This window comes from Anolis carolinensis, chromosome 1 (genome assembly GCF_035594765.1).
Source record: "Anolis carolinensis isolate JA03-04 chromosome 1, rAnoCar3.1.pri, whole genome shotgun sequence".
In the NCBI taxonomy this organism is placed as follows: Eukaryota; Metazoa; Chordata; class Lepidosauria; order Squamata; family Dactyloidae; genus Anolis; species Anolis carolinensis.
Window position 1 is genome coordinate 260,100,012 of NC_085841.1, and position 23,563 is coordinate 260,123,574.

General features: G+C 45.2%; 2 protein-coding genes and 1 long non-coding RNA gene across 4 annotated transcripts in view; 1 reads left to right on the plus strand and 2 right to left on the minus strand.

The window, feature by feature from the left end:
• On the minus strand, positions 1-5,791 carry LOC134292277 (interferon-induced transmembrane protein 3-like). The gene is made up of 2 exons (XM_062967517.1): positions 4,174-5,791; positions 1-687 (listed from the first exon to the last, which is right to left on the minus strand). Exons 1-2 carry the CDS (start codon positions 4,675-4,677, stop codon positions 469-471), a joined length of 723 nt encoding a protein of 240 aa, XP_062823587.1. The 5' UTR covers positions 4,678-5,791; the 3' UTR covers positions 1-468.
• On the minus strand, positions 4,174-17,638 carry LOC103278592 (dispanin subfamily A member 2b). 2 transcript variants are annotated; one of them, XM_062967519.1, is made up of 3 exons: positions 9,054-9,619; positions 5,798-6,099; positions 4,174-4,267 (listed from the first exon to the last, which is right to left on the minus strand). In XM_062967519.1, the coding sequence occupies exons 1-2, from the start codon at positions 9,264-9,266 to the stop codon at positions 5,881-5,883; spliced, it is 432 nt and encodes a 143-aa protein (XP_062823589.1). In that variant the 5' UTR covers positions 9,267-9,619; the 3' UTR covers positions 4,174-4,267; positions 5,798-5,880. The 2 variants fall into 2 exon arrangements, with proteins under 2 accessions (XP_062823589.1, XP_062823588.1); XM_062967518.1 differs by lacking the exons at positions 4,174-4,267; positions 9,054-9,619 and adding exons at positions 11,061-11,821; positions 15,512-17,638 and having other exon boundaries at positions 5,969-6,099.
• The window catches only part of LOC134295347 (uncharacterized), a 14,061-nt gene continuing 6,000 nt past the window's right edge, over positions 15,503-23,563 (plus strand). Inside the window, exon 1 of the long non-coding RNA XR_010001891.1 lies at positions 15,503-15,589. This is a non-coding gene — a long non-coding RNA (uncharacterized LOC134295347). The remainder of the gene's footprint in view (positions 15,590-23,563) is intronic.

Below are 23,563 nucleotides of genomic sequence, written 5' to 3' on the forward strand. Positions count from 1 at the left end.
CAAATTCTTAACTGTTCTTTACTAAAATGGATTGACACAGAATCAAATAGATATTTTTTATTTGAACAAAATGCACACCAAACCTCATATTGTAATATATTAATTGTTCATGACACAAATTTTACATCAAGCTTATCAACATACTAAAACAGAAAACCAATGATAACTTTTATGAGTAACATGGATTCGCGAGACCACAAACTAAAAACCTGGTGAGACACAGAAAAAATAGCTCATATACACACTGGTGCTGTTCAATAAAAATCTCAGACCGGATGGGCATCCAAATCGCCATTCAGTATTGGTAAGCAAGCAGTGGCTACAGAGCTGTGGGGGTGAGGATACATTTCAGCATTTCCAGAAGACCCTGTAAAAGGTTGCATTCCTTGCAAACAAAGGGAACATGCAGGTACGACCACAGGACAAAGAAGAATGTGATGCTGGGGAAAATCATTCCAGATGACTGATTTAGTTCCTGCTGACAGGTTTATGGGAACCATTTTCCTGGCCATCAGATATTGCTTCCAAGAATCTGTTATAGATAGATGGTATACTAGTGGCGAACACAATGATGAAAGTGATGATGAACACAATTAACATGGACAGCGCAAAAGCATTCAGGCACCTGGCTGTCTTGCCATTCTCCTCTGCACCTTCAGCATCTCCTATCACTTTAGAGTCCCTTGACTTCAGGGGAGAAAGGGAGAGAAAATAATATTTAACAAATTTAAAAGAGCAGAGGAAACATCTTTACCCACCTTATTTTACAAAACAGAACAAGTAAAAAAATCAGGGAAACAGGTTGAGCATTACCTATGTGAAATGCTTAGAACCAGAAGTGTTTTGGATTTGGGATTTTCCTCCTGGATTTTGGAGTGCAGCTAAGTATTTGCATATAGGGGGCATAATGAGATAGATGAACCCAAGTTTAATGACAAATTTCATTTATGCTCCATCTATATCTTGCACACAAAGCCTGAAGTTGATGTGGAGCACATTGTTTTTTAATTTATTTGTGCAAGAAATAAAGTTTTTTTTTTTATTTCAGAAAGCAAAAGTTTCAGAAAACAAAAACAACCTATCTCAGGCACTCATGCGAACAAGTTTGGATTTTGGAGGTTTTGGGACACTCAGGGTTGTTGTGAGTCTTCTGGGCTGTATGGCCATGTTCTAGAAGCATTTTTCTTCTAGAACATGGCCATACAGCCTGGAAGACTCACAACAACCCAGTGATTCAGCCATGAAAGCCTTCGACAACACTTTGGGACACTCAGTCTGTACCACCACTATGGCTGCTTCTGTAGAATGAATGCAGCTTGACACCAATTTAGTGACCATGTCTCAATGCGATTGAATCATGGGAGTAGTAGTTGGGTAAGGCAACAGCCGTCTTTGACAGAGAAGGCTAAAGGTCTTGTAAAACTACAACTCCCACAATTCTTTAGCATTGAGCCAGGACAGTTCAAGTGGTGTCAAATTGCATTAATTCTACAGAGCAAATGCACACTGATACCTAATTCCTTTTGAACTTTTGCAAGCTGCCTTTTATTCTATTTTTGGGCAAAAGCTGGGCTATGCATTCAACTAAATCAATAAACTAAAGGTCATTGTGTAAGCACCATTCTTTGAGTGCATGAGGAGGTGAAGGGTGGATTATGATTTTGGATGACGTGATTGTAATAATTGGTTTGAAATTGTGTTGTTTGAATGTCTTTGATTTTAATTTAACTGTTTATTTTATTGTATGTTTATTTATAATATTTATACGTTGTCCATGTGTTGTGAATGCTTGGATTGTGTCCTGCTGCATAGTAGAACGGGTTGGGCTGGATGGCCCTTAGGGGTCTCTCCAAACTCTTGGATTCTATGCTTCTATTATTATTATTATTATTATTATTATTATTATTATTATTATTATCATTATCATCTTCATCATCATTATTATGTAGAGGCTGGATGGCCATCTGTCAGGAGTGCTTGGATTGTGTCCTTCTGCATAGTAGAAGGAAGTTGATCTGGATGATCCTTAGGGGTCACTCCAAACCTTAGGACTGTATGATGATGATGTTGTTATTATTATTAGTAGTGAGAGGCTGGATAGCCATCTGTTGGGAGTGATTGGATTGTGTCCTGCATGGCAGAATTGGGTTGGACTGGATGGCCTTTAGGGGTGTCTTCTAACTGTCTGATGCTATGATTCGATGTGTATTATTATTGTGCAGATATTGGATGGCCATCTGTCAGGAGTGGTTGGATTGTGTCTTCCTGCATGATATAAGGAAGTTGAACTGGATGATCCTTAGGGGTATCTGCTAAGCTTAGGATTGTATGATATTCTTATTCTTATTGAGAGGCTGGCTGGCCATCTGTAGGGAGTGCTTGGATTGTATCATCCAATGGCAGAGTTGGGTTGGACTGGATGGCCTTTAGGGGTCTCTCCTAACTTGTATTATTACTGTGCAGATCTTGGATGGCCATCTGTCAGGAGTGCTTGGCTTGTGTCGTCCTGCATGGTAGAAGGAAGTTGAATTGGATGATCCTTAGGGGTGTCTCCTAACCTTATGATTGTATGATATTATTATTATTCTTATTATTATTATTATTATTATTATTGAGAGGCTGGGTGGCCATCTGTTGGGCGTGCTTGGATTGTGTCCTCCATGGCAGAATTGGGTTGGACTGGATTACCACATATTACAGTAGAATCTCACTTATCCAACATTCGCTTATCCAGTGTTCTGGATTATCCAACGCAGTCTGCCTTTTAGTAGTCAATGTTTTTGTAGTCAATGTTTTAAATTCATTGTGATATTTTGATGCTAAATTTGTAAATACAGTAATTACAACATAGCATTACTGAGCATTGAACTACTTTTTCTGTCAAATTTCTTGTATAACATGATGTTTGGTGCTTAATTTGTATAATCATTACCTAATGTGATGTTTAATCTGCTTTTCCTGAATACCTTCTTATTATCCAACATATTCACTTATCCAATGTTCTGCCGGCCTGTTTATGTTGGATAAGTGAGACTCTACTGTATATTTATAATCTTATATTATCTGTTTAGAACTGGATTATATGAGGCCCCTTCTACACAGCTGTATAAAATGCACACTGAAGTGAATTATTTGGCAGTTTGGACTCAAGATAATCCAGTTCAAAGCAGATAATATAAGATTATAAATGGGTAATATAGCTGTGTGGAAGGGCCTTGAGTTTACACTGCCATATAATCCAGTTCAAATCAGATAATCTGTATCTTATAGGCAGTGTGGAAGAGTCCTGAGGCCTAACTGTGCCTGTCCCCTGGGCTGAGTAGGTTGCTAGGAGACCAAGTGGGCAGAGTTTAGCCTTGTAACTGGCAGCAATTTGATAAAACACAATTATTCCTCTCCCTATAATTAGGACTTTATTTTTCTTTTCTTTTTGTTGTATGAACGTAGAGGCATGGATGAGGGGTTGTGTTGCCAAGTTTAGTGTTTCTGGGATGTGTAGTTTTGTTGTTTTGTCCTAGGCCGAATTTTTTTTATCCTTTTATATATATAGATTGTTTAGTTGCATGTTGCAATTAGCTTCTGTTAGAGAATCAGCCGTCTACAAAGATTTTGCCCAGAGGATGTATTATTATTCTGCGGGGAGGCTTCTCTCAGGCAGAGCCAGCCTTAAGAAATGGGGCCACAAAGTGGAGTCCACGACATGCGAGTGTGGAGAAGAGCACACCACAGACCACCAACTGTGATGCAGTCTGAGCCCCGCCACAGTCACAATGGAGGACCTTCTTATAGCAACACCAGAGGCACCCCAAGTGGCCAGCTATTGGTCAAAGGGCATTTGCTGTCATGCCAAGTTTCTAACTTTGTTTGTGTTTCTAAATACATTACAACGGTACCCTCGGTTCGCTTTTGACAGGATAAATAAATAAGTACACAACTGAAGTGGTGTGGAATTGAATGAACTCTAGGGCCGATGCACACTGATAGCTAATTTCTTTTGAACTTTGGCAAGCTAATGTGAGATTCTCGCACCCCACATTTGGGAGAAAGGGTGGCTGTACATTCAATGAAGCCCAGAAAAGAGAGCACTAAGTGGAGCCACGTGGAGTGGGGAGGGAGAGGCGTCCAAGGGCGGCGGGGGCGAGGCGCGGAAGGCGCCCAGGGGCGCTGGCTCACCTTGATGGAGAAGACCAGGGCGGCCAGGCCGAGGCAGCAGCAGTTGGCGTAGGAGAAGGTGAACAGGGAGCAGGCCAGGTAGTCCCGGGGCACCCTGTGGACAGGCAAGAGGACGGCCCCCGGGTAGCGGTAGTAAGGCCCGTCCCCGCTCATGCCCTCCGGACCCATGCCCTCCGGACCCATGCCCTCCTTGCCCTCCGGCTCCTTGCCCTCGCTGGGCGGCATCCCGTCGGCGTGGGTGTGGCCGAGCATCTTTCCCCGGCCGAGGAGGCGGCGCCGCTCCTCCGGAGGCCAGCCAGGCGCAAACCGACCCAACGGTCGCGGACCCGCCTCGGGCGCCCCTTCGGTTCTGTTCTGCTCCTTCGGAAGCGGAGGGAGGGGGCTGCGGGGGAAAGGCGCTTCCCGGACCCCTCTCCCGGGCCCCACTCCTCCCCGGAAGCCGCCCCCTTTCCAAACTGAGAACCTGGGGCAGCTTGGCACCCCTTGGACTGGCCGTGGCTCCATGCTGTGGGTGCTAGCGTTTGGGGAGGCGCTAGCCCTCTTGGACTACCACTCCCAAGATATACCATAGCTTATTGTGCCAGGACCAAGTTACATTATAAAATACTACATCCATCTGACTTCTTCCGCTCCCAGGATATCATAGCGTTCAAGTTAAATTACAAACTGGGTTGCTGTGAGTTTTCCGAGCTGTATGGCCATCCCCCAGAAGCATTCTTTCCTGACGTTCCACCTGCACCTATGGCAGGCATCCTCAGAGGTTGTGGGGTCTGTTGGAAACTAGGCAAGAGGGCTCTGTATCTATGGAAGGTCCAGGCTGGGAAAAAGAACTCTTGTCTGTTGGGGGCAGGTGTGAATGTTGCAGTTGGCCACCTAGATTTGCATTGAAAAGCCTCAGAAGTTGAGCTATGCCTACCATAGATGTGGGCGAAATGTCAGGAGAGAATACTTCTGGAACATGGCCATACAGCCCGGAAAACATATAACAACTCTCTGATCCCGGCCATGAAACCTTCGACAACACAGTCCCTGATTGATTCATGTCTGGAATTCCTTTGTTTTCAGAGTGTTGTTCTGATTCCAGACTACACAGAGAAGCCATTGGAATCCACAAGCATGTAGACAATTTCAACATAAAGGAGGAAACCATGAAAATGAACAACATCTGGCTGCCAGTATAAAAAAAACCCTCTAAAATAAGGACAGTAAATAAAGAACGACACTCAAAAACAGGGGAATTCCAGACATGAATCAATCAGGGCCAGCTAACACCTCCCAACAAAGGATTCCCTCAGGCAGTAAGCAGCCAGATCTTGAAGCTGAAAGGCTATTCAATGCTAATCAAGGTGGCCAATTGCAACATTCACAGCTGCCTCAAACAAACAAGAGTTCTTTCTCCCACCCTGACCATTATTCCACAGATATAAAAACCCCACTTGCCTAGTTTCCAACAGACCTCACAACCTCTGAGGATGCCTGCCATAGATGCAGGAGAAACATCAGGAAACTATGCTTCTGGACACATGCCCATACAGCCCAGAAAACTCACAGCAACCCAGTGATCCTGGCCATGAAAGTCTTTGACAACGCATTAAATTATAAAACTCTGTAAAAGGTTTCATACCTGGCAAACAAAGGGAAATGGCAGGTATAAGCACAGGACAAGGAAGAAGGTGATGCTGGGGAAAAAAATTCCAGTTGACTGATTTAGTTCCAGCTGAAAGATTTCCGGGAATGTTGTTCGTGGGCATCAGCCATTGCCTCCTGGAATCTGTTATAGATGTATGTCATACTAGTGGCTATCACAATGATGGAAACTATCATGGACACAATGGCCAGGGTCATCGCCACAACACTCAGGCACCTGGCTGTCTTGCCATGCTCTTCTGCACTTTCCACATCTCCTAGCACTTTAGCGTCCCTTGACTTCAGGGGAGAGAGGGAGAGAAAAGAGTACTTTAAAAATAAATTAAAGGGCCCATCTTTGAACACCTAACTCTCAAACTGATAATTCACAGCTATGCTAATATGGTGTTTGCTGAATACACAAGTTATATAAAAAAGGCAAGAAGCAGAGCCTGCTATGGCAAGCATTATAAATATATGTAGTTTACAACCATCCTGTAAAAGAGATAAATAATATAATAATAACTTTATTCTTATACCCTGCCACCATCTCCCCGAAGAGACTTGGGACAACTTCCATATGGGACAAAATACCCACAAAACACTAAAAACAATACAAGCAATCAATTAAAATAAACAGGATTAAAATAAGAACATGATAAAACATAACAATCTAGATAAAACACAACTAGATAAAACAGCAGAATATAAAACAGCAGCAAAAGTTCAAACAATACTCAACAAACCTATTGCGAGTAGTACTATGGCTTTGACCAGGCTATAAAAAGGGCCCGGGCATGGGATAGTGCAAATAGCATGTCATAGGGATTGGTATTGGATGAAGTGCAGAGAGTCAAATAATATTAGGGAACCTCGAGTCTGGGTATTTATAACTTGGGACAAGGCATTCTCAAATGCAGGCTGATACATGCAGCAAGTTTTTAACTCCCTGTGAAAGAAGGACAACGAGGGGGCTTGCCTAATATCCGGGGGAGGGGTCCAAAGTTGAGGGGGCCCACCACCAAGAAGGCCCTCTCCCTCGTCCCCACTAACCGTGCTTGTGACTGGTGGGAGTGAGACTAGGGCCTCCCCAGCAGAGCCCGCCTCAGTTCAACAGACCTCACAACATCTCAGGATGCCTGCCATAGGTGTGGGTTAAGCGTAAGGAGAGAAAGCTTCTGGAACATGGCCAGGCAGCCCGGAAAACATGCAGCAACCCAGCCCAGGCACGGAGGGCATGCCGGGCGTCGCGGGTGGAGACCGAGGTCAAAGGCGATGAGGGCGAAGATGGTGAGGGCAGTCCGGCAAAGCAGAGGAGGCGGCGCAGCTGCCTGCAGGGGTTGCACTGTGCACCAGGTACTGATAGCGGAGGTGGGCCAGGCAGGGGCGAGGGCCGGTGGGGTGGCACGCTGGAGACAGGTCGCACAGCCAGCCGTGGCAGGTCACCTCCAGAGCGCTGCTGAGGAGGGCCGTGGACTGGGGCAAAGGCTTGCCTAGGGACTCCGGGTTTGCCTAGGCCGAGGCCCTCCTCAGCGGTGCATTGGAGGTGATCCTCTAGGGCTGAGGAGGGCCTCGGCTCGGGGCAAAGGCCAGGTCTAGGGATGCCGGGTTTGCCTAGGCCCTGGGCTGAAGCCCTCCTCAGCGGCGCACTTAGCCTTTGCCAGAGGCGCACTCTAAAGGATGGAGGAAGATGGTGCCTTCCGCAACCACATATTTCGCATAGCGCTTGGACCGCCCCTGTGTACATGAGGTAGGGCATTGTGTGCAAGCTTACAGATGCGGAATTGTTTATTCGGTTCCACAATCTCACAAGGTGGAGGATTCTTCTAGGTCAGCATTTCTTTACCTGGAGATCGGGACCCTGGGGGGGGGGTTGTGAGGGGGTATCAGAGGGGTCGCCAGAGACCATCAAAAACACATATTTACGTGTTTAGGAATTCCTTTGGCAGAGAAGGCTGGATGTAGATAAACTACAACTCCAAAATTCAAGGGCAGTGCCCACCAAACCTTTCCAGTATTTTCTGTTGGTCATGGGAGTTCTGTGTACCAAGTTTAGTTCAATTCCATCATTGGTGGAGTTCAGAATTCTCTTTGAATGTAGGTAATTATAAACCCCAGCAACTACAACTCCCAAATGACAAAATCAATCCCCTCCCAACCCCACCGGTATTCAAATTTGGGCGTATTGGGCATTTGTGCCAAATTTGGTCCAGTGAATGAAAATACATCCTGCATATCAGATGTTTACATTACGATTCATAACAGTAGCAAAATGACAGTTATGAAGTAGCAACGAACATGATTTTATGGTTGGGGGTGTAACCGCAACATGAGGAACTGTATTAAGGGGCTGCGACACCAGGTTGCCTTTTGATCTGCCCATTCAGTTTCTGAGTCTGTTCAAGGACTTCCTAGTTGCCCATTCTTAGTTTGCCCCTGGGATTTCCTGGTTTAGCTGCCCAGAGGATCTTGCTATTGCTGGTGGTTCTCATGAAACTTTCCTTGATTTGCGTCTACTGGGAGGAGGCTGATAGCTATGCAGAGGATTGTTTTCACAGTGTTCAACCTTACTTTTCTCACAGTTAGCAGCAACTTCCCATCACACATCAGGAGGGATGATGCCAGCTAGCTTGTAGAGTCTATAAACAGGTGTAGCTTTAAGACATCCTGTGATTATTCTGCATGTTTTGTTCAGTGTTATGTTCACCTTCTTCATGTGGACAGACTTGTGCCAAACAGGGCAGGCATCCTCAGCAGTTGAGTAAGACAAGGCCAGGGCTGATGTTCTTACTAATTTTGGGTCTGCCCCACAGTACGTTTCCACAGGATGTTATTGCGTGCAGCTATTTTGTGCTTGATGTTCATACAGTGTTTTCTAAATATTAGTGTTTGATCTAAGGTGACAGCAAGATATTTAGGATGGAAACAGTATTTGTGCTCTTGGCTTTCCCAGGTAACTTACAATGTCCTTTCAATTTTGCTTTTAAATTGTAGTTTGACAAGGTAACAGCAGTCTTTGGCAGAGAGGGCGGTACAACTCCAACTCCCACAATTCTTTAACATTGAGCCAGGAAAGTTCAAGTAGTGTCAAATTGATACCTTTTGGACTTTTGCAAGTTAATGTGAGATTCTCGCACCCCACGTTTGGAAGAAAGGGTGGCTGTACATTCAATGGAGCCAAGAAGGGAAAGCGCCAGGCGAAGCCATCCTTCTTGGGGGGCGGGGAGTGGGAGGGAGAGGCTTCAAAGGCTCACCTTGATGGAGAAGACCAGGGCGGCCAGGCCGAGGCAGCAGCAGTTGGCGTAGGAGAAGGTGAACAGGGACCAGAGCAGGTAGTCCCGGGGCAGCTTGCGGACGGAGACGAGGGCCGCCCTCGGGTAGGGGTAGTAAGGCCCCGGCGGCCCCACTCCCCACGGCGCCCTGGCCTCGACGGGCGGCATCCCGTGGGCGTGGGTGGGGCCGTGCATCTTTCCCCGGCTGAGGAGGCGGCGCCGCTCCTCCGGAGGCCAGCCAGGCGCAAACCGACCCAACGGTCACGGACCCGCCTCGGGCGGCCCTTCGGTTCTTTTCTGCTCCTTCGGAAGCGGAGGGAGGGGGGAGGGGCCCGCCCCCCCGGGACTGGGGAAAGAGAAGCCTCTCCCGGACCCCTCCCCTCCCCGAAAGCCGCCCTCTTTCCAAACGGAGAAGTTGGGGGAAATCCAGAAGGAGGGCAGCTCTTGCCATGCTCGAGGGACCAGGCAGGAGCGAACTTTCTAACTTGGGGGCCGCATGCTCGCATTCCCTGCCAGGAGGACTGGCTGCCCCGAGGTGGAAGGAAGGAAGGGAGGGAGGGAGGGAGGGAGGGAGGGAGGGAGGGAGGGAAGAGAGAAAGAAGTAAGCACGAAAAGGAGGAAGGGAAGGAAGGAAGGAAGGAAGGAAGGAAGGAGGAAAGAAAGAAAGAAAGAAAGAAAGAAAGAAAGAAAGAAAGAAAGAAAGAAAGAAAGAAAGAAAGAAAGAAAGAAGGAAAGACAAAGGGAAGGAAGGGTGGAAGGAAGGAAGGTGGAAGGAAGGAAGGAAGGAAGGAAGGAAGGAAGGAAGGAAGGAAGGAAGGAAGGAAGGAAGGAAGGAAGGAAGGAAGGAAGGAAGGAAGGAGAAAGGAGAGAGGGAAGGAGGGAGGAAGAAAGAGGGCAGGAAAGACAAACGGGAAGGAAGGTGAAGGGAAGGAAAAAAGGGACGAAGAGAAGGATGAAAGGAAGGAAGGCAAGGATGAAGGAAGGGAAGCATAAAGGAATGAGGGAAGGAAGGAAAGACAAAAGGGAAGGAAGGGAAAGAAGGAAGGGACCAAGAAAAGGATGGATGGAAGGAAGGAAGGAAGGAAGGAAGGAAGGAAGGAAGGAAGGAGGAAGGAAGGAAGGGAAGGATAAAGGAAAGAGAGAAGGAAGAAAAGACAAAAGGGAAGGAAGGAAGGAAGGAAGGAAGGAGGAGAGGGAAGGAAGAAAAGGCAGAAGGGAAGGAAGGAGAGCGGGAAAGAGGGGGTTAAGGAAGAAAGAGAGGGAAGGAGGAAGGAAGAAAGGACAGGATGGTGTGAGAGAGGAAGGCCCGGGGCCTGAGTTTGCCCATACCTGATGTGGACTCCTGGGAGTTTTAGTTTGGGGAGGTGCTAGCACACTTGGCCTACATCTCCCAGGATACCATAGCATTGAGCCAGGACCAAGTTAAATTAAAAAATAATAGGTTGTGAAATTATTATTTCACTTCTTCCAAAGTTCAGCTCCCAGGATTTCATAGCATTGAGCCATAGCGGTTAAAGTTAAATTATAAAATACAGGCAGTCGCCAAGTTACAAACAAGATAGGAGATTTGTTCTGAAAGTTGAATTTGTTTGTAAGTCCAGTACTGTTCCATTATCGGGGGGGCTGGGGGCTAGACGAGAGGGAAAGTCTCTTTTATTTGGGGGGGGGGGAGTTGAAGGAGGAAAACAATTTCCCCATTTTCACTGGTTTTTCCCTCTCCCCTCTTCCCATTTCATAAAGATAGATAGATAGATAGATAGATAGATAGATAGATAGATAGATAGATAGTGCTTTGCATAGCATAGTAAAGATAAAGGTTTCCCCTGACGTTAAGTCCAGTCGTGTCCGACTCTGGGGGTTGGTGCTCATCCCCATTTCTAAGCCGAACAGCCGGCGTTGTCTGTAGACACCTCCAAGGTCATGTGGCCAGCATGACTGCATGGAGCGCCGTTACCTTCCCACCGGAGCTTTACCTATTGATCTACTCACATTTGCATGTTTTGGAACTGCTAGGTTGGCAGAAGCTGGAGCTAACAGCGGGCGCTCACTCCGCTCCCCGGGTTTGAACCTGGGACCTTTTGGTCTGCAAGTTCAGCAGCTCAGTGCTTTAACACACTGCGCCATCGGAGGCTCAGCATAGGGAAGGAATAACATGCCTGTGGTGTTTGCTTTTCTGTCTGTGTCCCTGTTCAAAAGATTTACGGGAGAGGCAGTGGGTGGGGTCATGCAAATTCCTCACCAATGGAGAGAGAAAGGAACACTGGCATGTGGTGTTTACTGTTACCTGCAATGTCAATGGAGGGAAGGCTTTGGTGGCTCCTCAGCACTGTGGGTTAAAGCTGTTTGTGGAGGCGGGAGGCTGTCTGTGTAAGTAAGTGGACACCCCTGCCACATACATACATGCAGATTTTCACTTTTATTATGTGTATAGATTTCTATCCTGCCCTGTCAATCAATCTGGGATTCCTTTTATCCTTCCCCCTCAAGATTAAGCAGGTTTAGGATTAGGGTGTTGCATTTTATTGGCCAAAAGTGTGCAATCTAAAATGTATCTGGATAGAGACATACACAGGAGGCCTGTTTACATCCTGGAATCTGTTATAGATGTATGCCATACTAGTGGCCATCACAATGATGGAAACTATCATGGACACAATGGCCAGGGCCAGCGCCACAACACTCAGGCACCTGTCTGTCTTGCCATGCTCTTCTGCACTTTCCACATCTCCTAGCACTTTAGCGTCCCTTGACTTCAGGGGAGAGAGGGAGAGAAAAGAGTACTTAACAAATAAATTAAAGGGCCCATCTTTGAACACCTAACTCTCAAATTGATAATTCAGAGCTATGCTAGTATGGTGTTTGCTGAATTCACAAGTTATATTTAAAAAGGCAAGAAGCAGAGCCTGCTATGGCAAGCATTACAAATACAGTATGTGTAGTTTACCACCATCCCGTAAAAGAGATAAATAATATAACAATAATTTTATTCTTGTATCCTGCCACCATCTCCCCGAAGGGACTCGGGGCAACTTCCATATGGGGCAAAATTCACACAAAACACTAAAAACAATACAAGAATCTATTAAAGCAAAACAGGATTAAAATAAGAACATGATAAAACATAACAATCTAGATAAAACACAATTAGATAATACAGAAGAATATAAAACAGCAGCAAAAGTTCAATCAAACAATACTCAACAAACCTATTGCGAGTAGTACTATGGGTTTGACCAGGCTATAAAAAGGGCCCGGGCATGGGATAGTGCAAATAGCATGTCATAGGGATTGGTATTGGATGAAGTGCAGAGAGTCAAATAATATTAGGGAACTTCGAGACTGGGTATTTATAACTTGGGACAAGGCATTCTCAAATGCAAGCTGATACATCCAAGTTTTTAACTCCCTGTGAAAGGAGAACAATGAGGGGGCTTGCCTAATATCCTTTGGGAGGATTTCCAAAGTCAGGGGAAGGGGCCACCACTGAGAAGGCCCTCTCCCTCGTCCCCACTAACCGTGCTTGTGACAGTGGTGAGAGTGAGAGGAGGGCCTCCGTGGCAGATTTTAGAGCCTACTCTGGTTCATAGAGGTCACAAAGATAGGCAGGATCTGAACCATTTAAGGCTTTATAGGTCATAACTTGCACTTTGAATTGGGACCAGAAGCATATCGGCAGCCAGTGGAGCTGCTTTAATAAGGGTGTCATGCGCTCCCTAAACAGATAAAGTAGGAAAATAAAGGAAACAGGCTGAGCATTCCTTATCCAAAATGCTTTGGACCAGAAGTGTTTTGGACCTTGGATTTTCCTCCTGGATTTTGGATTGCCTTTAATTGCATGTAGACATAATAAGACATGTTGCTGCAAGTCTTGCTGCAAGGTATCTTAGAATCATAGAATCATAGAATAGTAGAGTTGGAAGAGACCACATGGGCCATCTAGTCCAACCCCCTGCTAAGAAGCAGGAAATCGCATTCAAAGCACCCCCGACAGATGGCCATCCAGCCTCTGCTTAAAAGCCTCCAAAGAAGGAGCCTCCATGGAGCTTCTCCATCTTGATGGAGAAGAGCAAACCACAGACCACTTACTACAATGCGGTCTGAGTTCTGGCACAATGGAGGACCTTTTCACAGCGACAGCAAAGGCACTCCAAGTGGCCAGCTTCTGGTCAAAAGACATTTATTGTAATGCCAAGTTTTTAACTTTGTTTGTGTTTTTTAAATATTTTATAACTGTATTTTCAATTCGCTTCTGACATGATAAATAAATAAATAAACGAGATATCTTAAAGATGAACCTTTTTTGGAGGCTTTTAAGCAGAGGCTGGATGGCTTTAAATGCGATTTTCCTGCTTCTTGGCAGGGGGTTGGATTGGATGGTCCATGAGGTCTTTCACAATTTTATGACTCTAACCCAAGCTTAGTGACAAATTTCATTTATGTCCTATCTATATCTTACAAACACATTGTTTGTACTTTTTGGCCACATCGTTTTTAATAGTTCTGCGCAAGAAATAATTTTTGTTTTTTTTCAGAAAGCAAAAGTTTTAGAAAGCAAAGGTGGCCTATCTCAGGCACTCATGTGAACAAACTTGGATTTTGGAGGTTTTGGGGCACTCAGCCTGTACCACCACTATGGTTGTTTCTACACTGTAGAATTAACATAGTTTGACACCAGTTTAGTGGCCATGGCTCAATGCTATTGATTTATGAAACTTTTCATATGATATTTTTATTTCGTGTTAAAAGCATTGCATAAATCAGTATAAAACACAAGCGGCTAAATAATTTTTGACCAAAAATGGGCAACAGTGACTGCATTGTCTGTAGCTTTCAATAATTATTCCTCTGTACATGAGGTAGGGCATTGTGGGCAAGCATACAGATGCGGAGTTGTTTGTTCTGTTCCGCAATCTCACAAGGTGGAGGATTCTTCTAGGTCAGCATTTCTTTACCTGGGGGTCGGGACCCCGGGGGAGGGTTGTGAGGGGGGTGTCAGAGGGGTCACCAGAGACCATCAAAAACACACATTTATGATGGTCTTAGGAACTCCTTTGGCAGAAAAGGCTGGATGTAGATAAACAACAACTCCAAAACTCAAGGTCAATGCCCACCAAACCTTTCCAGTACTGTCTGTTGGTTGTGGGAGTTGTGTGTGCCAAGTTTGGTTCAGTTCCATCATTGGAGAGTTCAGAATGCTCTTTGATTGTAGGTTAATTATAAATCCCAGCAACTACAACTCCCAAATTACAAAATCATTCACCCCCCAACCCCACTAGTATTCAAATTTGGGCGGATCGGGTATTTGTGCCAAATTTGGTCCAGTGAATGAAAATACAACCTGTATATCAGATGTTTACATTACGATTCATAACAGTAGCAAAATGACAGTTATGAAGTAGCAACAAAAATTATTTTATGGTTGGGGGGTAACCGCAACAAGAGGAACTGTATTAAGGGGCTGTGACGTTAGAAAGGTTGAGAACCACTGCCCATTCCGCTTCTGAGTCTGTTCAGGGACTTCCTAGTTACCCATTCTTGGTTTGCCCCTGGGATTTCCTGGTTTAGCTGCCCAGAGGAGCTTGCTATTGCTGGGGGGACATTAAGAGGAGTGGTGGCTCTCATGAAGCTTTTCCTTGATTTGTGTCTACTGGGAGGAGGCTGATAGCCACGCAGAGGATGGCTTTCACAGTGTTCAACTTTATTTTTCTCACAGTTAGCAGCAACTTCCCGTCACACATCAGGAGGGATGATGCCAGCTAGCTTGTAGAGTCTATCAACAGGTGTAGGTTTAAGACATCCTGTGATTATTCTGCATGTTTCGTTCAGTGTTATGTTCACCTGCTTCATGTGGACACACTTGTGCCAAACAGGGCAGGCATCCTCAGCAGTTGAGTAAGACAAGGCCAGGGCTGATGTTCTTATTAATTTTGAGTCTGAATCCCACGTGCCGCCAGTAAGTTTCCACAGGATGTTGTTGCGGGCAGATACTTTGTGCTTGGTATTTATACAGTGTTTCCTAAATGCTAGTGTTCAAACTAAGGTGACACCAGGATGGAAACAGTGTTCGAGCTCTTGGCTGGCAACTTCCAATTTCCTTTCAATTTTGCTTTTAAATTGGTAAGGCCAAGGCAGTCTTTGGCAGAGAAGGCTGCATGTCTTGTACAACTACAACTCCCACGATTCTTTAGCATTGAGCCAGGAAAGTTCAAGTGGTGTCAAATTGTAAAGTCAATGCAAACTGATACCTTTTGGACTTTTTCAGGCTAATGTGAGAGTCTCGCACCGCATGTTTGGGAGAAAGGGTGGCTGTCCAGTCAATGGAGCCAAGAAGAGAAAGCGCCAGGTGGAGCCACCCTTCTTGGGGGGCGGGGAGTGGGAGGGAGAGGCGTCCAGGGGCGGCGGGGGCGAGGCGTGGAAGGCGCCCAGGGGCGCTGGCTCACCTTGATGGAGAAGACCAGGGCGGCCAGGCCGAGGCAGCAGAAGTTGCCGTAGAAGAAGGTGAACAGGGACCAGACCAGGTAGTCCCGGGGCATCCTGCGGAGGGAGACGAGGGTGGCCCTCGCGTGGGGGTAGCGAGGCCCCGGCGCGTCCACTCCCCCCGGCCCCTTGCCCTCGACGGGCTGCATCCCATGGGCTTGGGCGTGCATCTTTCCCCGGCCGAGGAGGCGGCGCCGCTCCTCCGGAGGCCAGCCAGGCGCAAACCGACCCAACGGTCGCGGACCCGCCTCGGGCGCCCCTTCGGTTCTGTCCTGCTCCTTCGGAAGCGGAGGGAGGGGGCTGCGGGGAAAAGGAGGACAGCTTGGTAGCTCTTGAACTTGCCATGCTCGGGGCACGGCCAGGCAGGAGCGAACTTTCTAACTTGGAGGCCGCATGCTCGCACTCCCTACGAGGAAGGAAGGAAGGGAAGGAGGAAGGCAGGAAAGAGAGAAGGAAGGAAGGACGAAAAGGAGAAAGGGAAGGGGGGAGGAAAAAGAGGAGGCAGGAAAGACAAAAGGGAAGGAAGGGAGGGAGGGAGGAAGAGAAGGATGAAAGGAAGGAAGGGAAGCATAAAGGAAAGAGAGAAGGAAGAAAAGAAAAGGGAAAGAAGGAAGTGACAAAGAGATGGATGGGTGGATGGAAGGAAGAAGGAAAGGAAGGATAAAGGAAAGAGAGAAGGAAGGAAAGAAAAGGGAAGGAAGGGAAAGATAAAAGGGAAGGAAGGGAGGGAGGAAGGAAGGAAGGAAGGAAGGAAGGAGAAAGGGAGAGCGGGAAGGAGGGAAGAACAAGAGAAGGCAGGAAAGACAAACGGGAAGGAAGGCTGGAAAGAAAGGAAGGAAGGGAAGGAGGGAGGAAGAGAAGAATGAAAGGAAGGAAGGGAAGGATGAAGGAAGGGAAGCATAAAGGAAAGAGAGAAGGAAGGAAAGAAAAAGGAAGGAAGGGAAAGATACAAGGGAAGGAAGGAAGGAAGGAAGGAAGGAAGGAAGGAAGGAAGGAAGGAAGGAAGGAGAAAGGGAGAGCAGGAAGGAGGGAAGAACAAGAGAAGGCAGGAAAGACAAACGGGGAGGGAGGCTGGAAAGAAAGGAAGGAAGGGAGGGAGGGAGGAAGAGAAGCATAAAGGAAAGAGAGAAGAAAAGAAAGACAAAAGGGAAGGACAGAAGGAAGGGAAGGAGGGAGGAAGGAAGAGAAGGATGAAAGGAAGGAAGGGAAGGATGAAGGAAGGGAAGCATAAAGGAAAAAGAGAAGGAAGGAAAGAAAAGAGAAGGAAGGGAAAGAAGGAAGGGACAAAGATGGATGGATGGAAGGAAGGAAGAAGGAAAGGAAGGATAAAGGAAAGAGAGAAGGAAGGAAAGAAAAGGGAAGGAAGGGAAAGATAAAAGGGAAGGAAGGAAGGAAGGAAGGAAGGAAGGAGAAAGGGAGAGCGGGAAGGAGGGAGGAAGGAAGGAAGGAAGGAAGGAGAGAGGGCAGGAAAGACAAAGGGGAAGGGAGGCTGGAAGGGAAGGAAGGAAGGGAGGGAGGGAGGAAGAGAAGGATGAAGGAAGGGAAGCATAAAGGAAAGAGAGAAGGAAGGAAAGACAAAAAGTAAGGAAGGACAAAAAGATGGAAGGGAACGATGGAAAGAGAAAGAGAGAGGGGGAGGGAGAGAAGGGAGGGAGGAAAGGAGGAAGGAAAGACAAAAGGGAGGGAAGGATGGGATGGAAGAAGGAAGGACAAAAAGGAAGGGAGGGAGGAAGGAATAAAGGAAAAAGGAGAAAGAGGGAGAGAGGGAAGGAAAAAAGGACAGAGAGGCGGAAGGGAAGGAAGGAGAGCGGGAGAAGAGGGGGTTAAGGAAGAAAGAGAGGGAAGCAGGAAGGAAGAAAGGATAGGATGGTGTGAGAGAGGAAGGCCCAGGCCTGAGTTTGCCCATACCTGATGTTTGGGGAGGTGCTAGCACCCTTGGCCTACATTTCCCAGGACATCATATCATTGAGCCATAGCTGTTAAAGTTAAATTATAAAATACAGGCAGTCGCCAAGTTACAACCAGGATAGGAGGTTTGTTCTGAAGTTGAATTTGTTTATAAGTCGGGTACTGTTCCATTATGGGGGGGGGGGGGGGGGGGAGGCTAGACGAGAGGGAAAGTCTATTTTATTGAGGGGGGGAGAGTTGAAGGGGGAAAACATTTCCCCCATTTTCACTGGTTATTCCCTCTCCCCTCTTCCCATTTCATAAACGAAGGTTGCTTCCACAAGGGCAACATAAGTGTGGTGTTAACAGGAAAAACGGGGTGGGGGGGGTGTAATGGTTTTACACCTTCAACCCCCCCCCCTTACATAAAATGGACTATTCTTCTCTATCTAGCACCCCCATTTGCCTCCACCAGATAATGGAACAGTACCACAAGGCGAATCAGGTACATTCTTGAAGTGTAATTCCAGCCCTATACACACACACACACACATATAAATAGATAGATAGAGAAAGAGAGAGAGAGAGCACGCTTTGCATAGCATAGGGAAGGGATAACATGCCTGTGGTGTTTGCTTTTCTGTCTGTGTCCCTGTTCAAAAGATTTCCCTTCACTTTCTGTCCCTGTGATCAATGGATTTTGGAAAAAAATGGTTTGTTCTGAAAACAAGGATTGGTGAGAAAGCTTCAATAAAGATGCCAATAAAGACACCTTCAATAAAGACACCTAAAGGAATCCAAAGCAAGATATATTTTTAAAACACAATTTTAAAAACTGTTAATACAGAAGTTCAAACACCATTAAACTAAATGTCTAATTAAAACAAGCACAAGCTACAAACAATTAAAACCAGCATGGAAGAAGTCTTAGATATATAGTAAAATAAAACCATTGCATTCCCGTTAAAGGTTTTTCCGGTTGCATGCATATACTAAAAACCAAAATCTTCTACAAATATGAGCAGAAACCGGGAGGAGACTAACCAAATTTCCTGAGGAAGTAACCTTTACAACTTGAGAAAAGTTACCAAGAAAACTCTTAATCTTAGCACAAAATGACTGATTTAAATTGATGGGGCCATTTGTTTATTTATTAAAGTACTAGCTTGGGTACCCGTCAGTGTCCGGGTTATTTGAAAAGGGCAATGTTTATTGGGTAGTATCAGTTTGGTTACATGTTACATTATATCTTAGAAAAAACTCAAGTCTTTGCTTTTGTCTTTTATTTATTAGTACTTCCATTTGAAAATACATAAGGATGTGGCTGAACTACAATTGAAAATACATAAGGATGTGGCTGAACTACAATTCCCAAAATCTTGGGACAATCCTCCCCAAACTCTGTCAGTATTTACAGTTGGCCATCTTGGCTTAGTGTGCCAAATATGGTTTAGATCCGTTATCTGCTAGGGTCAGTGTTTTCTCAATAGGAGTGAACTTGGGCTCGGGCTGTGGCGCAGGCTGGAGAGCAGCAGCAATCAATCACTGCAATGAATCACTCTGACCAGGAGGTCATGAGTTCGAGGCCCGCTCGGAGCCTATGTTTGTTTGTCTTTGTTCTATGTTAAAAGGCATTGAATGTTTGCCTACATGTGTAATGTGATCCGCCCTAAGTCCCCTTTGGGGTGAGAAGGGCGGAATATAAATGCTGCAAATAAATAAATAAATAATAAACTACAACTCCTGGATGCCAAAGTCAATGACCCCCAACCCTGCCAATATGCCAATAAGCAAAGTTGACTTTGTTGGGTCTATGTGCCAAGTTCGTTCCAGGTCCATTGTTGGTGGGTTCAGAGTGCTCTTTGATTGCAGATGAACTATACATCCCAGTCCCGACAACTCCTATAAATCATGGTGATTTCTCCCCAAACCTCTCTCTCTAGTATGTTCAGTTGATGAATGCCATAGGAAAGAATAGGAAAGGGTTACGGGAGAGGCAGTGGGTGGGGTCATGCAAATTCCTCACCAATGGAGAGAGAAAGGAACACTGGCATGTGGCTTTTACTGTTACCTGCTATGTCAGTGGAGGGAGGGCTTTGGTGTCTCCTCAGCACTGTGGGTTAAAGCTGTTTGTGGAGGCGGGAGGCTGTCTGTGTAAGTAAGTGGACACCCCTGCCACATACATACATGCAGATTTTCACTTTTATTATGTGTATAGATTTCTATCCTGCCCTGTCAATCAATCTGGGATTCCTTTTATCCTTCCCCTTCAAGATTAAGCAGGTTTAGGATTAGGGTATTGCATTGTATTGGCCAAAAGGGTGCAATCTAAAATGTATCTGGATAGAGACATACACAGGAGGCCTGCCTACATGGGGTTGTAAATCTTGGTCATGCCAGAAGTCACTCCTGAACATCCATGTGACATTCACAGATTTCTGGCCCTTAACGTGGGGTAAACTGGCCAACCCAATTTTACTCTGCATCAGCAGAAGTCTGGGAAATGCCGCTGCTGTCCACATGGGCCAGTGCTGCCATACACCTTTGCTGATGTCAGGAAAAGGCAACTGTGAGGGAATTTGAAAAAGGTGCCATGATGTAATGAGTTGACCGGAAAGACACGTGTCAGCAGCTGATTGGCTAAGCGTGCCAGGGGCCAACATTCTACTGTCTCTGGCTTGCTGTTGAGAGAAATGGTTTGAACAGGCACTTTTACCTCAGAGAGCAAAGAGGTAACAGCTAGGGAATTAATGGCTGCCGACACTCTGAAGCCTGATAATTTCTAAGGCAATGAGGCATATGAGTGCTTTAAAAGGACTAGTTATTCCCTCTGTTCTCTGTTTTTATTGTTGCTCTGTTTGACCTATTGAACTGAAGTAAAGTTACTGTTACTTATTTCACAAACCTGAGTGGCATGTTATTACACTGCAGTATAAACTTTAGTTCAGAAGTAGTGGTAAAGCCTCTATTTATTTACATGTACAACATCCAACAAACTGGTGATGTCCAGCAAAATAAAAGCTTCCACTTCTGCCTCTGAATTCATACAGTGCTCCATCCATATAGATGGGCCCAGGAAAGGATTAAAAATATAAAACTTTGCAGTCATTAAATAGTATCCAGAGAAAATATAAAAATACCATACAGGGGAAACATTTTTGAATTTCAGTTCAATGCACAAAATTTCAAGAAAGAGCAAACTTCTGGCCCAAGAATACCATGCAGCCACAATGGAGAACATGGAAAATGCCTAGAAAGGAGATCTTTTGTTGGTCCTGAATAAATGAATGCCCGATACCAGTTGCACAGGTATGGGGGGGGGGGGGGAGGCATACTGTACAACATAAAGCAATTTGACAAATGCAGTAGAGTGTCAGGCCCCATCTACACTGCTGTTACATGGTCAGTGTAGATTTCTGTATTCCAGTTTAACTGCATTGAACTGCATTATGACACTGACCATATAAAGCTATTTCTAATTGCATTTATGGCAGTGTAGATGGTGCCTCAGTTAACTGGCACCCATGAGGATTGAAAGATGCCAGATAAATGTAGTTTCCGGTTGCTTGAGAATTCCTATTAACTGTATCATACCATAAACTCTGTGACTTGATGTTAATGTTGAAATACAGTAATTAAAAACAAATAAAGGCAAACTTAATTTAATGTGACACCGTTTTATTGTATTATGAAAGCAGCATTGTGACTGTAGTATATTTTTTCCCAATTGCCTGAGAGTTCTGGTTGCTTGCATTTCAGTTAATGGAGTGCCTCCTGTACATGTAATCCAGATATGCAAGATTACAAAATAAGATTAAACCAAAATGCGGTTTCCTGCTTCTCGGCAGGGGGTTGGACTGGATGACCCATGAGGTCTCTTCCAACTCTATGATTCTAAGTGTCCTGAGTGTGGTAAGTGACTTTATATGTCTCCTTGGCCACCTAACACTTGGGTGCCTTGGCAAAAAAAGTCCTGAACTGGTAACCTGTGCCAATGTTTCCACTGATGTTGAGGAATTGTCTGTAATTCCCTACTGTCATTTGTTTAGAATTTGCTAGTTGTTTAGCAAGCTAAAATTAAATAATATTGAAGTGTCAGTGTATTGACAGACCCAGCATAAGATACATATAGGGTTCTGTCTAGAATATTGAATGTAACAAAATAGTGCATATATTTAATCTCTCCAAAACCTGCCCAGAAACAGAGGTATATATACATTGTGCTTTGGCTAAAAAATAATACATTGCATTCAGTGAAATCAATAAGATTCCTGACCTCAAAGGCAACACTTGTTCTCTGGATTACTGAGAAAGCATGGGAAACTCAGATACCTTCTTTCTGAGAGAACAGAAAGGCTGCCCTTTTGCATCTGAACTTATGACAGCACCCTGCATGGCATGACTCTGACTTGATATTTTCAGTTTCAAGGGCTTGGAAAATAGACTCCTTTGTTCAAGCCCAACTCTGCATCTGAAGCAGCTGTACAGGCTGCTTCCAAACATCCTATCATTGCTTTTTTTTTTTCTTAGCCTGATTTCATGGGAAATTTTAAGGGGAATGCAAACAAGAGTAGTCCATGATTCATCTTAAAAGATGACACCAGTGTTTCCAGAACACTCTGTGTGCTATTAGCATTAATGTCTTTTCAAGGGCCCTGGTAGGATGAGAAATAGCAAATAAATGCAACAAGCAAACACACAAACATATGCAAATTTGCAATAAATACCTAGCCAGGAGGAAATAGAATGAGAATACATGTCTGTGCTGTGATTTTATTAGTGTATGGCAGTAAAGGCTGTTGTTGTTTTTGTTGTTGTATGAGAATTAGAAAGAGGTATAATGTGTAGAAGTTCAATTGATAACTAAACTAAAATTCTAACTGATACCCTTTTGTCTGAGTCTTCCATCCTTATATAATTAATCATTTAAGATTTCTAGAATTAGCACTTCTAATAGGAGTGGAATGAGTCAAGTATGTATCTCTCTTCAACAACTCAGTGAAGACTGAAGTCCACCATGTCACTTGTTGCCTTTCTAGTCACAAGCTGTGATATTCATAAGATCAGCAAATCTGCCAGAGTCAGATAAAAATCCACTTTTTTCTCTCTACTATGTTATGTAAAACTTACATATGATGTAGTTTTTCCTTGCATCAGCTACACTACAAATATGTATTCCATGTCATGGATTGTTGATAGAAAATTCCCTTCCTTATGATGAAGGGCCCATCCAGACAGACGTTTAATCCAAGACCTGTCTCGGTTTTACCTGAGGCATCCAAATGACGTCTCTGGTAAAACCGAATTAATTCGGGACAAAGCTGGTAAATCCTGCTTTGTCCCGGATTAATTAGATACGGATCTTTGATAAGATCTGGGTCTTTCCAGGTGTGGGCCCAGTGTGGATTGGACCCGGGGGCCGTGTCACATGATCCCCAAGCCCAATCCACACAGCTGTCTCTGTGATTTCTAGGCTTCATGAGCCTGGAAAACCAAGGGGACACCCACCCCTTCCCAAGAACCCCAAAACAATCCCTTAAAATTAAAACAACTTACCCAGCTGGTACTGCTGGAGTCCTCCTGGAACGTAGAAATGACATGCCAAAAGATGGGATGGAAATCCTCTACTGGTCCATCATTTCTACGTGCAGTACTTTAATGGCAGCCAGGTAAGTTGATTTAATTTTAAGAGCTTATTTTGAGGGGCTTCTGGGTATATGGATGCCCTCCCAAAAGTTACCGGGAGAGCATCTAAACATCCTCCCTCCCTGGGAAAGCACGGGTTTTGGGGAGAGGCATGGGGACTTAAATGCGTGTCGAAGTGGGTTTCTTAAACCCGCTTCGGTACATGTTTAATTAAAGTCTAGAAGCACCCTGATGTGAAGGAGTCACTAGGCTCAGTTGGCCATTGATTATTGGTAGGAGCACTGGTAAATTCAGCTTGCTTTGTGATGGCCACCTCACAAGAATTACTCACAAAGCAAAAGCAATGGAGGTAAGGAAGACGATCACATTGCAAGTTTTATAACAAATGCAAAGTCTGCCTGAACCCATTTTTCAGACTCAGTTGCACAGAACAAGGGCCCACAATAGGGGGAAGAATGTCTGAGAAATCTCATATCTAATCA